Source organism: Triticum urartu, chromosome 1 (genome assembly GCF_003073215.2).
Source record: "Triticum urartu cultivar G1812 chromosome 1, Tu2.1, whole genome shotgun sequence".
NCBI classification, from domain to species: Eukaryota; Viridiplantae; Streptophyta; class Magnoliopsida; order Poales; family Poaceae; genus Triticum; species Triticum urartu.
Genome location: NC_053022.1, coordinates 454,786,936 through 454,800,355, shown reverse-complemented (window position 1 = coordinate 454,800,355; position 13,420 = coordinate 454,786,936). Strand labels below are relative to the sequence as shown.

The following is a 13,420-nucleotide window of genomic DNA, read 5'->3' as shown; positions in this document are numbered from 1 at the left end:
ACGGGGAATCCAACGATGAAAACGGTTCGAGATTTGAACTCACGGTTTAAGAGATAAAACTTTTGAATAAACAGATTTACGAAAAAAGAGAAAAATTTACAGGTTACGACAAGTGACACACCTGGGAAGTTGGGAATAAACTTTGCAAAGAGTGTTCCCTAATTAGTGATTTCTGTCGTGTCCAGCAAGCGGCACACTAGGGTCGTGCCTGGGCCTGGAAGCGAGGCATACGAGCTCAGCATGGCACGACCTGTTATTATTATTATTATTATTATTATTATTATTATTATTATTATTATTATTATTATTATTATTATTATAATATATGACCTAAAACAACCCAATAAACCTAAAAATATAGCACAACAGGCTAAACAGCATGCGGCCCAGACATGCCACGGCCGGCAGCCCATTTACTAAATGTGTTGCGCCAAGGCCAACCCATTTACTAAATGTGTTGTGCCAGGGAGCAAGGCACGCGGGTCGGCACGACACGACCTATGTAGTAAATGCGCATGTGTGGGCCGTGTCATGCCAGGCACGATTAGCACGGCCCAGGGAGTGTCGTGTCGTGCTGGCCCATTTGGCCAGCTCTGCGCGAGCCCGATGCATCTGGGTTCGGGTTTAGGGTCCTTAGGGCCTTGTTTAGTCAAGGATTAATCCATGTGGATTAGCCCGAGCCACCCGGGCCATCCTAGGCAGACTGTTGCACGTGGATTGAAATTTAGCTATTTGGTTTGGATTAAGGCGGGGAAAGCCCGGGACCTCGGATCGAACCTAGCACCTCCCGGTGGTGAACCTCGTCGCTTGCCATTGGATGTTCCTGAGCTTTGGTGTCGATATAGGTAGCGCGGTGTATATGAACTACAAGTTGTGACAGATATAAACATTTCCTTGCAATTTTAAATGTGATTTTCTTAAAACAAAAATATTTTTGAAAGCTAAACATTTTAAAATTTGTGATTTCTTTAAAAGAAACTAAAAAATAAAAAATAGGAAAAACAATTGAAATTACGAACAATATTTTGAAAACACGGATATTTTCTGGAATTCCCCAAACAATTTATGAATTTCCGATTTTTTGTGAAAACGTGACAGTTTTCTGAATTTGTAGGTAAATTTCAAAAATGAGAACACTTTTTTGAATTTACGAAAATAAAATAAAATGCAAACACTTTTTGAAATTCTTTTTTTAATATCGAACATTTTTTAAAGTAAGCAAATAGGTTTTGAATTTCTGAAAAAATATCGAAAATTCTAAACAAAAGTTGAAAACAAGAACATTTTTTGGAAATTTTATCAAATCTAAAAAATTAAAAATATTTTTTATATCTATGAACATTTTTTGAAAAGGAAAAGTAAACTTGAAAAAAATTAAAAAGGAAAAATAAAAGAAACAGAAAAAATAAAAATCAAATGGGTCGGCCCAGTCGCGGGCGCCCTGTGCGAAGCCCCGACAATTTTCTGCATCGTGCGGCAAATAGGGGTATTGGAGGTCCCGCAGACTAGGAAGTCTCATGATTTTCTATTGAGCGAGGCCACACGCGGCGCAGAGCCGCAGACCCTGGTCGAGCCGAACCAAGTAGAACGGGCCGTCTCACTCGCGTCTTCGCCTCCTCCCCGACCCACCGACCCGGCGGCGGCCACCACCCATTCCGGCGACCGCACCATGGCCCCACGGCCGGAGCTGATGGACGAGCTCGTCGGCGAGGTCCTCCACCTCCTTCCTCCTTCCGAGCCCGAGCACCTCTTCCGCGCCGCCCTCGTCTGCAAGTCGTGGCTCCGCGTCGTCTGCGACCCCTCCTTCCGCCGCCGCTACCGCGCCTTCCACGGAGCCCCTCCCCTCCTCGGCCTCCTCCAGAGGTTCCAGGTCCTCCAAGAAAGGCCCGCGCCCCGCTTCACCTCCACCACGTCGATGCCGGACTTCCCCTACCCGGGCTCCGACGGCCAGGGCAAGCACCCCGTCCCCCTCGACTGCCGCCACGGCCGCGTGCTCATCCACATGGTGCAGGACGAGGGCCTGGTCTTCGTCGTCTCGGACCCCGTCACGGGCGACCGGCACGTCCTACCCGCGCCGGGCATCGTCTGGCTCATCTGCACCGCCGCGGTCTTCTGCGCCGCCGATGGCTGCCAGCATCTCGACTGCCAAGGCGGCCCCTTCCGCGTGGCCTTCCTGGCCACCGACGACGCCGGCCGCCAGGTTAAGGCGAGCGTGTACTCGTCGGTGACAGGCGAGTGGAGTGCGCCAGTGTCTCTTGACGATGGCTGCGACCTGCGAGTGCTACGCCCAGCACATGCGAGACGACATTGCAGAAAACCTCTACCACCTGCCCTATGTCATGCCCCGGCGAATAGCTGTCATTGGAGATGAAGTCTACTTCACACTTCGGTCCGCTCACAAAATCGTCAAGTACAACCTGCCAAACAACTGCCTATCCATGATTAACCCGCCGCCACACACTAGGAGCCCAATTGCTCTCATGGTGATGGAGGACAGTTCGCTGGGGTTTGCCTGCACTGAGAGTTCTACTCTTTATCTGTGGTCAAGGAAGGTGAATTCAGAAGCAGCTGCTGAATGGGTAAAATGCAGGAGCATCGAGCTGGAGACAATTGTGCCCGTCGTGGATCCAGATTACCAACCATTTGTGGTTGGTTCCGCAGAGGGTGTGGGTGTCATCTTCATCAACACAGATGCTGGCTTATTCACTCTAGAGCTCAAGTCAGGGCGAGTCAGGAAGGTTGACGAGCCCGCACACTACTTTAGCGTCCTGCCCTACATGAGCTTCTACACTCCAGGTATTGCTGCTAGACCTTGCTTCTTGTCTATTGTCTTGCATTTTCGTTACGGCTTCTGTATGTTTGCTTATTTAGCTGGTTGTGGTTTGTGAATAATTAGTCGTAATGAAAGTAATATATGTTTGTTATATGTATATTCACATATGAATCTTGCCAAGGACAATTCTCTGTGATAGAGAAAACTTAATATATGACGCTGGAAAACATAATGTGGTTTATGATATGAGATTTTGACATGTGAAGGACCATGACCATGCATTGGTCGAATTGCTAAATATGTACACAATTCACAAACATGTTGGTCTCGTACTATCCTGTTACCTTCCGTCAGACTTTCTTATAAATAACCATCTCTTATTTTGTGGCATAGCTGAAGGTCACATCTCAAACCCAGTGTTGTAACCATTGGAATTGGTGCTAGCATATAGCTCACCAAAGTAAAATGCTGACTTGGAGTTTGTTATGAGTTTTGTACATGATATATTTTATATCATGGCACATTGTTATCGTTAATACGGATTAACTGATCAAAGTGTGCTGCTGGTTTCTTTCAGAGCTGCTACTATTAAGTGTGAAGTCGTTTATTCTCTGTTCAGCAGTTTACTTACAAATTGTGCAAGTCCTTACAATTAATTGATGTTGTCTTGTTGAATTCGTCCTGGTCATAATGTCAAAAGGTTGTATTTCAGATTAATACGTGAGGCATATTTCATCTACTGTTTGCCTAATTCCTGCCTCAGCTACTTGGAACAGAGAAATTATGTGTAATCTATGTCGTCTCCCTTTCATGAAATTTTAGTATAATGTTGATCTTGTCTTTCAAAGGTAGCAGTACCAGACTTCTTGGAAAAACAATTGGTGGGCAAGGAACTTAGTTTCACCACAAAGCGTTTAGCATTTGTAAATAGATTCTAACAGGTGTGGAACTCGGATGTTTTTCACTTTTACTAAAAACTTGGAAATTGATGTTGGGATGTCCTGTCATAAAATAAGTCACCTCTTGTTTCTGTAGCCATTTTCAAATTGTGGACTCGGGTCCGGTATTCTTCTGTGCTATTACATGCAACATTACCCCTGGAATAAAATGTCTCTTTTTTGCTACTGCTGTTGATTGGTCAAATAGTTGGTGAAGCATGAAGTGCATGCTTGGTTCAAATAGAGATTGCTAAGTATTTAGTCAACCTTGGTTAAAAAAGAGATTGCTAATATTTATTCAGCCTTGTTGGTATTGCATTATCACTTTACATTGCTTCACATTTTTCGTTAAGATGCATTAAATTACTTTCTGGTATAGCTGAAGCTCACATGTCCAATGCAGTCTTGTAACCTCTGGAACTAGTTGTACATACAGCCGCACATCAAATTACAAATTCTGAGATGTACAGTTGGTTACGAGTTTTCTGCTTGGTGTTTTTTTCAGATCGTGGCATATTGTTGGCGCTATCGAAGACCCACTGATCTCTGATGTGCCGCTCAATAGTGATGAATTGCAAATGGGCAAACCCATCATCTTTAGTCTGCTGCCGTCGGCTTCTTCCAAGCTACTAATACCAGGTTGTGTTTTGTTTCTGTTGAGGAGTTTAAGCATGAAGGGTGGAAGTCAATTGTTATGCAGTTTAAGCGTGAATCGTGCAAGCTACCATGTTTGTTGACTGTGGTTCTCATGTCGAATTCGTCCTGACCACGTCAGAGCACGAACTGTATTGCTGTTTAGCATATAGGCGTACTTCTGTTGCTGTTTGCTTAAATGCTTGAGTCAGCTACATGAAACCTAGAAAGCTCTGCGCCATTTCCATTTTCTGGAAAAAAATGTAATGGCACGCAATGTTTTCCTTGTCTTGGAAAATGCCGTCAACTAGGCACTAGCAGGGCAAGGGTTTTTCCTCGACACAATTGCTCTTCATTCGTTTTGGTAAACAGTGTGGTTCAGAATGCATTGAAATGCGCTCTGGGCTATGCTGATACGCTGAGCACCAACACCACCGTGGTGATTTTCAAAAGGGATTTACTTCGCTAGAAGTCAATCGTGTGTTTTGTTGTGTTTGGAGGACATAATAATCAACAGGCTCCATGGGCACTGCCTTCATAATCGTTGCCACAATATGAATGAGCACTGCAAGGCTCCATGGGCAAAATTTTAAAGAAACCGGTGAAGTGCTCAACTGAAATATAATGCGGAACTAAGAAACTGAGGTACTAGACTGAATGAAACTGAATGACCATATCTACATGTACTCAATCCCACGTAAAGGAAAAATATGATGTGTGGAAATACTGAGAATAAGGCCGTCGCAATGCAAGCTCACAACTGAATAACAAGAAACTGGAATGATGAAAAAATTGACTGTAGAATAAGACAGATACAAACAAACTCTTAGACTGAACAACGATACAAGCTCACAGACTAAGTAGGAACAGAAGCCATGGAGAAACTGTAAGCAACAACACATAGCTTCCAAACCTTCTTGTGACATCAGTACACACATCTAACATAAACATAAGACGCACAAGAAATGCACCTGAGCAAAGCACCAACACATGAGATCAGCTAACCAAATGTCTTAGAAACCAGTCACACTGCACTCCAATTCCACACACTGTTTGGAGCAGCTGAGCCAACGAGTCTAGTACTCTAGTCCTCACCGGAGTAGTCAGATTCGCTCGGCTCCGACGCATCTTCATCCTCGGACTCATCATCTTCGCTCCCAGAATCCGCGTAGACTACCGTCACCTTCCTCTCCCTTACTGTCCTTCTCGGTGCAACCGGCTCAGCAGAGCTGCCGGAAGGAGGAGCCTCGGCATCTTCTGCCCCTGTTGAAGCGCTCGCCGCTCTCTGCAGAAGCGAGCCGCTCTTCTTGTTGAAGGGGGAGGACCTGATCCTGCGCACCTTCTTCTCAGGGGAAGGAGCGCTGAGGTTGCTGTCATCAGTAGGCTTGAGTATTTCCTCCATCACTTTCTGCTTCATGACTTTGCTCTGAGCCGGCGCCCTCTTCCTGATGGTGGTAGCCTTCGGCTTCTCAGCAGCAGGCTTTCTTCCCTTGGTCTTCTTCTCAAGTTCCATGGAAGACTCCCCACCCTCGCTCTCATGGTGGGGCTCTGCCATGTCTTCGTCATCGGACTCAGCTAGGGATGACATGGCCTTCTTCGCTGCGCCTCTCTTGCTTGGTCCGTTCCTCCCTTTCTTTGCCTTCTGCTGTTCTTCTGTTTCCATGGCTGCACAAGTGATTACGCCATCAGCTTATAAACTTCTAAAATATGGACATCTTATGTTCACAAACGCAACATTATGTCAGTGGCCATTACCACTAGGTTCTGGAGAGGAGTCGTCAAGATTATAAGCGGCCAGACGGTCTTTGAGATGAGCCACTTCGTCGTCCTCTTCATCTTTCACCGGTGCACTTGCCTATGAAATTGTTACATTGACTTGTTATAAAGCAGCAAATAAACTATGCCACGCAGAGTGAGACAAGGTTTGATCGAGGAACCAACCTTCTTGGGTGCTGGTTTCTTCTTTTGCGCTGCAGGTTTCGGATTCGGTGGTTCAAAATCTTCATCGTCGCTCCCAGCCAAATTTGCCTTGAAAATTTTGATTGTTTTATCAGTGAAGGGCAACCAGTATTGCAACTCAAGAAATGTATCAGTTGTGTTACTCTGTACCTTCTGAGACTTGGCCGCAGCCTTCTTAGGCTGTCTCTTGGGTGCTGCATTAGATTCCTTCGCGTTTTTGGCACGCTTGCGTGATCTGTCATTCTGCTCAGCTTCAAGTTTTGCATCAAGCACCTGTATCAAAGTCAATGAGTGAGAAGAGCAGTGAAACACACGACGCCGAGCAAAACCTGCTCAAGAGGAAAAAGAAAACATAACAATAGAGAGAAACACTGCTTACATCCAGTTCCTTCTCAAGAGCATCAAGGTCTCCCAGCCAAAGAGTATTTGGCTCTGTATTACTCAGGATATTCAGATCTTCCTCTACCTTATCCTGCTGCGCGATGAGCTCCTTCACCTTCTCCATAGTCAAGGTACCAATAGACATTGCGAGAAGATACTCATAATCACTTGCTGCTGCCTCAACAGGACCCTCATCATTTTCTTCATCTACTTCTGTAGATCCTACAGCAACTGGCTCAGCCGTGGGTTTTTTCTTTGGGAAAGGATCATATTTCTTCTGCTTCAGCTCCAGGAATAGCTCTGCCCTCTTCCTGTTATTGACTATGATGTCCCCAGAAATAACAGCAAGAATAAACCTAACTTTGTTCTTATACTTGAGCAACTCAATCCCCATGTTTTCCAACATTACTTTCTGCACAGCATATGTTAGTTAGTTAGTACAGTAGTTTGCAAATGAACAGCCAAAGGAAAAGGTCAATATGTACCTTTCGTCTGACATAGAAGTCGAGCCTCAAATCAAAGAACTCTTTAAGTACTGTAAAGTTAACATAATATCAGGGGCAAAACCACACGAAAAAGGACTTGTAACTATAATACAGGTCCGTGTTGTTAGAGATACTCACCGTCCTCTGGGGTGTCATATTTTCGGATTTTACCATTTGAGTCAAATAAGTGCATGTTTGTTGTTCCTATTGTGGTAGTCAGCTTGAATTTCTTCTCAAGGCCTTCTTGCTTGGCTATATTCATGTTTTGCTCTGTCAGGATAAGCTCAAAATCTACATCCGCATGATCACACTGCGACCTTATTTCCTGTAAATTGATTCAGTTGAAGAAAGTCAAAACATCTGAAACCCCAAGAGAATGAACTATTTGTACTATGAACTACAGTACCTCTAACAATGGTGGTTCCTTGCTCTTTTCCTTCTCCTTTTCCTTGTCCTTATCCTTTTCCTTCTTCTTGTCCTTGTTCTTGTCCTTGCTCTTTTCCTTTTCCTTAATGGGAATAGGACACATGGATTCGAGAAATTCTTTGTAATCTGTAGTCCAGCGGCGGACGGGAAGCTCAGTAATTTTAAGCCTGGTGTCAGCAACTTCCTCTATAACACCAGTGATGGTATATGTCACACCAGTTGCCTTTGAACTTGTCTCCTTCAAAGAGCCCTGTCAGGTGATGAACAAAATTTTGCATCAAAATCATTTGTTGCATTAAAACAGTCAAACCTATGTAACAGAAATATGCTAGTAAAAGCATTGCGCCGACCTTGAACCCCCTGTACCAAGGAACCATTGGTACGATAGTCTCGTTATTTAGCAACCTTTTCAGATTAGCAATAATGTCTCTTGGATTGTAGTTTGGGACATAGGTGCTCCACCCAGTGCCAATGCCTTCACTTCCATTGACCAAAACCATGGGAATGATTGGCATATACCTGAACATAATGTGGCATATTTTAGGTACACAAAAATAAATTGAATTGCAATCATAATTGGCAGGATGAATGTTTGAAGAGATAATATATATATTACCAACTGGGTTCAATTGACTGCCCATCTTCATTCAAATAGTTCAGAAGAACATCATCATCCTTTGGGAAAATTAAGCGGGTGATAGGTTGTAATCTGGTGAAGATGTACCTAGCACTAGCAGCATCTTTGCCCCCCTGAAATGAATGTTAGCAAGCAAAGAAGCATGAGAACCCGTTACAAACAGAGTCATATTGTACTTGGCTTTAACAAAAGCTAACCCACCGCATTCCTGGTACCAAACTGGCCACGGGGCTCCAAAAGATTGATATTATTGCTGCCAACAAAATCCTGAGCCATTCCTATAATTGTGCTTGCTAGACTCTGCTCACCATGGTGGTATGCTGAGTGTTCTGACACATAACCAATAAACTGTGCCACCTGTAGCCAATAAAGGTAACAAATTAAGGAATATGCATGATGATTCCAATACACAAATTCAAAAGCTCTTTGGCGAACCTTTGATTCTTTAACCAAATTCTTCTTGAACGAGCAAAACAAAATCTTCCTCTGTCCTGGTTTAAAGCCATCGACCATTGAAGGTATTGACCGTTCAAGGTCTGCCATCGAGAAGAGAATCAGCTCTTTGTTGATAAAATCACTGTACTTGATGCGTTTCTCCCGTTGGTCAAGGCAAGTTCCAGGCTGCAATATGGTTTGTGTGTTACTATTGATACAGAATAAGGGACTTGTTTCAAACTGGGAAATGATGCAAATATTAAACCTGATAGTTGGTCAGCCAGTCCTTTCTCTCAGCAATCTTTTTCTTGCTGAATGCTAACTCAATAGCCTCACCATCTTCTTTGTCATCTGCCCAGACAAAATCTTTCTTGTGATGGGTAATATCTTCAAAGTAATCCCGACCTTCTTGAGCTGTGCTGGTTCCCAGCCCCTGTACAAGTCAAAACTCTATCAAGACCAAAAATAACTACAGACATCTTTGTTATAGCCCCTTCCAGTAAAAGTAAGGGGGGGAACACCAAATTTGGCGAAACCATGCAAGAACTGAATGAGGGGCAAAAGGCACACCTTGTAGTACTTTATAGTCCACGAACTTGCATTTCCACCTAAGCTCTCTTTCCATGCTTCATAGTCTGGCATAGAGTAAAATGCCTTGACAGCTTTGCCCTTGGTTGCCTGGAGAAATTAACAAAAGCATTATTTTTTACTGGAGTGACAATACCAATTTGATCTGGCAGGGAGAAATATAAAAAAAACTGAATGGTAAATATTAGGATTTAATATGTATTAATGTCTACCTTAACACACAAAAATACATTTGACAACGACCAAAAGACTTGCCTACCTTGATAATTGGAGTGATGAACTCAACCAAGAAAGAAGGAACTTTGAGGAGAGATGGCCACTCTTTGTGAATGAAATTGATCAGCAACCCTTTGATGTGGGAACCATCATGGTCCTGAAATTTCATCAGTTCAATGTAAGCCAAGAAACAACTTCACTTTGACTAATTGAGATAAATTGGAGACGTTGTCAGGCAAACCTGATCTGTCATTATCATGAGGTGGCCGTATCTCAAGCCCTTCGTACTATCGTACTTCTTTTCATGCTGCAGACCTAATATTTTCTTTATATTCTGGATCTCTGCATTCTCCATGAGCTGCTTATGGCTTGCTTCTCTCACATTTAATAATTTACCCCTGAGAGGAAACACGCCATAGTGGTCCCTTCCTACTACACCTATACCAGCCATCTGCAGAGAAAACAGGCTGAACTCTTCAGTATGACAGTGAAACTGTATGCTATGGCATTTAATAGGTTCGTGTTACTCACTGCTAGAGCCTTTGCTGAATCTCCCTCGGTAAGGATCAAGGTGCACTTGTCAGAGTTCTTCCCACCAGCGTCATTTGCATCCTCCAGCTTAGGGATGCCAACAATACTTGTCTTCTTGGTTCCATCAGTCTTCTTCAGTTCCTTGTTTAGTTTGAACTCGGCCCAAGAAAGGAGATTGCTAACAACACCCGAGCCAGAGACTGCAATTGTAAGAAGTGAACAGTATCATTAGTGGTGCAGCCACAATGGACAAATCAAGGATAGCAAAGTTAACTCATCACATACCCTTCTTAAGGAACTCTTCAGAGAGCTCGCATGTGGACCCAAAGCTTGCTTGACGAGTCGTCAAGGTCTCTTTGGTCTGTGAATCAAATGCAGGGTTGTCAATGAGCGCATTAACAAATACCCATAGGTAGCCCTTCACTGTATGCAACTTCATGTTAGCCTGCTTGTTCTTCTTGTTCACAACGCCCATCACATGGCTGGCAATTTGGTTCGCGACGTAGTCAACGTGAGTTCCACCTCTTATGGTTGCAATTCCGTTTACAAAACTGACCTGCAATCCAAACAAAATGTCTGAGGCATAACTACAACAACACACTACAATGGAGCTTCACAGGAAACTAGCCCACACTCACCTGCTGGAACTGGCCTTCACTTAGACTCACACACACCTCCCAACGATCATTTACCTTCTGGTAAATTCTGAAAGGAAGACAAATTTGAACATCAGAAATAGTGCTTGTCAGAGCTTTCCGTGGACACGCTCAAACTGGTAAGAGAAAAACTATGTAAAACCTTGGTAGCTCGATGCCTTCTTTGGAAGCAGAGTCGATATACAGTTGCACATAATCTGAGAATCCTTTTACTCCCACCCTCTCGCCGTTCAACTCAACCTTCACCGTTTTGCCAAGGGTGCCTGCCATATCAACTACTCGCTTCATCATGAGTGCCACCACATCAGCTTCGAGCTCGGTCATGTTGAACTTTGCAAGGTCAGGCTTGAAGGTAACTTTGGTCCAGTTCTCTGACTGCTTGCACTTCTTAATCTCAGGCTCCGACTTCTTCCCCATGTTATCAGAGAAAACCTGCACATGCATTTAAGGAGGAATGTCACGATGTATCATGCGCTTGGTAATTAGGGTGGCTGTGCCTAAAGAACTTTCAGGAGACATTAGTTAATGTACAACTACTGGGTGTACCAATCCTGCAGTTAATAGTGAGTGTACAGACTACAACCCTGGTAGTTAGTTTAAATTAACTATGTGTCTTCGTAGTAGTTTTAAACTGATGTGCATATTCATGGTAAACCATACTGAGCAATGCTATAAACTATCAAAGGAAACAAGATTCGGATTAGTAATAATTAAGATCAATGACATAGGACTTAGATGTGCAATACTTATGGCACATCTAGATGTGCTTCAACAAAACTGTTAAGAAAAAAGGTGTGTCTAGGGCACATCTAGATGTGCTCTGGTTATTGCACATCTAAGTGAGTGAATCATGCATAAAGAGGAAAAGGAAAAAGAAAAAAAAATATCCACACGAATCTCAACGTAAGATCAATGACATAGGAATTAGATGTGAAAAACGTATGCAAGCAGGTTCTACAGACGAGAAACTTTGAACCAACCCTGCAGAATCTCCAGCCGTTTGCCCAATTAAACAACACACATAGGAACAACGGTCTCGCGCTCCAATACCACCAGATTCTCAACTCTAGATGCCTCCAGATCTAACTAATCCAGCCCCAAACACTAATCCAGCCCCAGATTAAGAACAACGATCACAACCAGGCGCGCCTCGTTAGTCACATGGCACATCGATTCGCCAGATGCCTCCAGATCTAACCAATCCAGCCCCAAACACCGACCCGAAAACCAGAACATCAGCCGTAAAACGGTCACGGGGTCCACGACTGTCTTACCTGACGGTACCTCTTCTGCCGGCGCCCATCGGCGGTCTCGATGACGAACTCGGTGGAGAAGATGTTGGCGAGCTTGGCGCCGTAGCCGTTCCTGCCGCCGGTGGTCTTGCGCTCGTTGTCGTCGTAGTTGCTGCTGGTGAGGAGGTGGCCGAAGATGAGCTCGGGCACGTAGACGCCCTCCTCCTGGTGGATCTCGACGGGCACGCCGTCCCCGTTGTTGTAGATGGAGATGCAGCAGCCGCCGACGTCGATGTCGACCTTGAGGGAGTCCATGGAGGGGTCGCGCTGCTTGTTGTCCGCAGCGTTGACGAGGATCTCGTCGAAGATCTTGTAGAGGCCGGGGACGTAGGCGACGGGGCGGTGCACCATGGCGCCGCCCTCGTAGACCCAGAGCGGCTGCGTGTGCTTCTGCACCGAGCCGACGTAGGTGTCCGGGCGCAGCAGGATGTGCTCCAGCTGCGTCTTCTTCTGGTAGGTCTCCTCGATGGTCTTCCCCCCGGCGGCGTCCCCCGCGGCGGAGTTGTGCGAGGAGCTGGACTTGAGCGGGGGCTTCTTCGCGGCGGGCGCCATGGCGGCGTGCGCGCTGGCTAGCGGCTGGGGATTTGGGTGTGGGGGGCTGAGGTAGTGTGCGCGCTAGCTGGTGGCTGGGGTTTGGGTTTGGGTGTGGGGGATTGCGGGGTTGGGGGTGGAAGTGGTGGTCTGGCCGGGGAGGGGGATGGTGTAGGGAACGGTCGAGGAGTTTGAATTTTGGGAGCGGGGGTCGCGCGGGACAATGGGCGGTGGAAAGCGAATTCGAGAGGCTTCCCGCTGGTGTGGCCCGCGTGCAGAGAGAGGAGGGGAAAATGTGGAGCGGGAGGGAGGGAGGGGAGCTCCCCGCCGCACCCACTCGTGGAAGGGAAAAGACCGCGCCGGGTCGAGCCCGGGCAGCCAAGGGGAAATGTTGAGCGCAAGGGAAAATAATGGCTGGCTTTAAAAAAAATCACGAAGTATTTTTTTCTAGAGAAAATGATGAAGTAGTTAATCCTATGAACAATCGCATATGCTCACTTATTCCTATGAACTAGTCTAAAAAAATGTATTCTTATGAACGCACGTACGGACACTCTGTCCTATGAACACCTTCAAGATACGGAGCCGACACAATATTTTGAAATTGATAGTTAACGAAAACGTCTCCTCTCACTAAACGAACACCATTGAAAAGGCTGAAACGTCTCCTCTCACTAAACGAACACCATTGAAAAGGCTGAAAGAAATCCAAAAAAATACGATCACCGGTGTCAAGCCTGAAAGAGTGGCTGGTTGTATAACACTTTTTTTTATTTATTAGTGATCTCACAAATGCTTGAGGCACATACGGCAATGTTTGAACAGTGCCTAGTTGGCAACTGAAAGTGTTAATTGTCGATCAGAGGGGGGTGAATAGGCGATTTTTATGAAATCCTTCAAAACACGAGGTCTTTGAAGACAAAATGTTGGAATGAACCT

General features: G+C 45.1%; 2 protein-coding genes across 2 annotated transcripts; one reads left to right on the top strand and one right to left on the bottom strand.

The window, feature by feature from the left end:
* Positions 1-1,562: 1,562 nt before the first annotated feature.
* Positions 1,563-4,566, top strand: LOC125518660. Its single transcript, XM_048683484.1, has 2 exons — positions 1,563-2,796; positions 4,217-4,566. The coding sequence occupies exons 1-2, from the start codon at positions 2,262-2,264 to the stop codon at positions 4,252-4,254; spliced, it is 573 nt and encodes a 190-aa protein (XP_048539441.1). The 5' UTR covers positions 1,563-2,261; the 3' UTR covers positions 4,255-4,566.
* A 539-nt stretch (positions 4,567-5,105) lies between these two features.
* LOC125518653 (DNA topoisomerase 2-like) lies at positions 5,106-12,628 on the bottom strand. The gene is made up of 21 exons (XM_048683475.1): positions 11,933-12,628; positions 10,801-11,090; positions 10,641-10,707; positions 10,288-10,558; positions 10,003-10,202; positions 9,713-9,922; positions 9,515-9,628; positions 9,238-9,345; positions 8,933-9,100; positions 8,668-8,853; positions 8,434-8,589; positions 8,212-8,345; positions 7,946-8,114; positions 7,576-7,845; positions 7,308-7,494; positions 7,170-7,219; positions 6,683-7,096; positions 6,454-6,576; positions 6,286-6,372; positions 6,100-6,199; positions 5,106-6,009 (listed from the first exon to the last, which is right to left on the bottom strand). The coding sequence occupies exons 1-21, from the start codon at positions 12,500-12,502 to the stop codon at positions 5,429-5,431; spliced, it is 4,455 nt and encodes a 1,484-aa protein (XP_048539432.1). The 5' UTR covers positions 12,503-12,628; the 3' UTR covers positions 5,106-5,428.
* Positions 12,629-13,420: the final 792 nt, after the last annotated feature.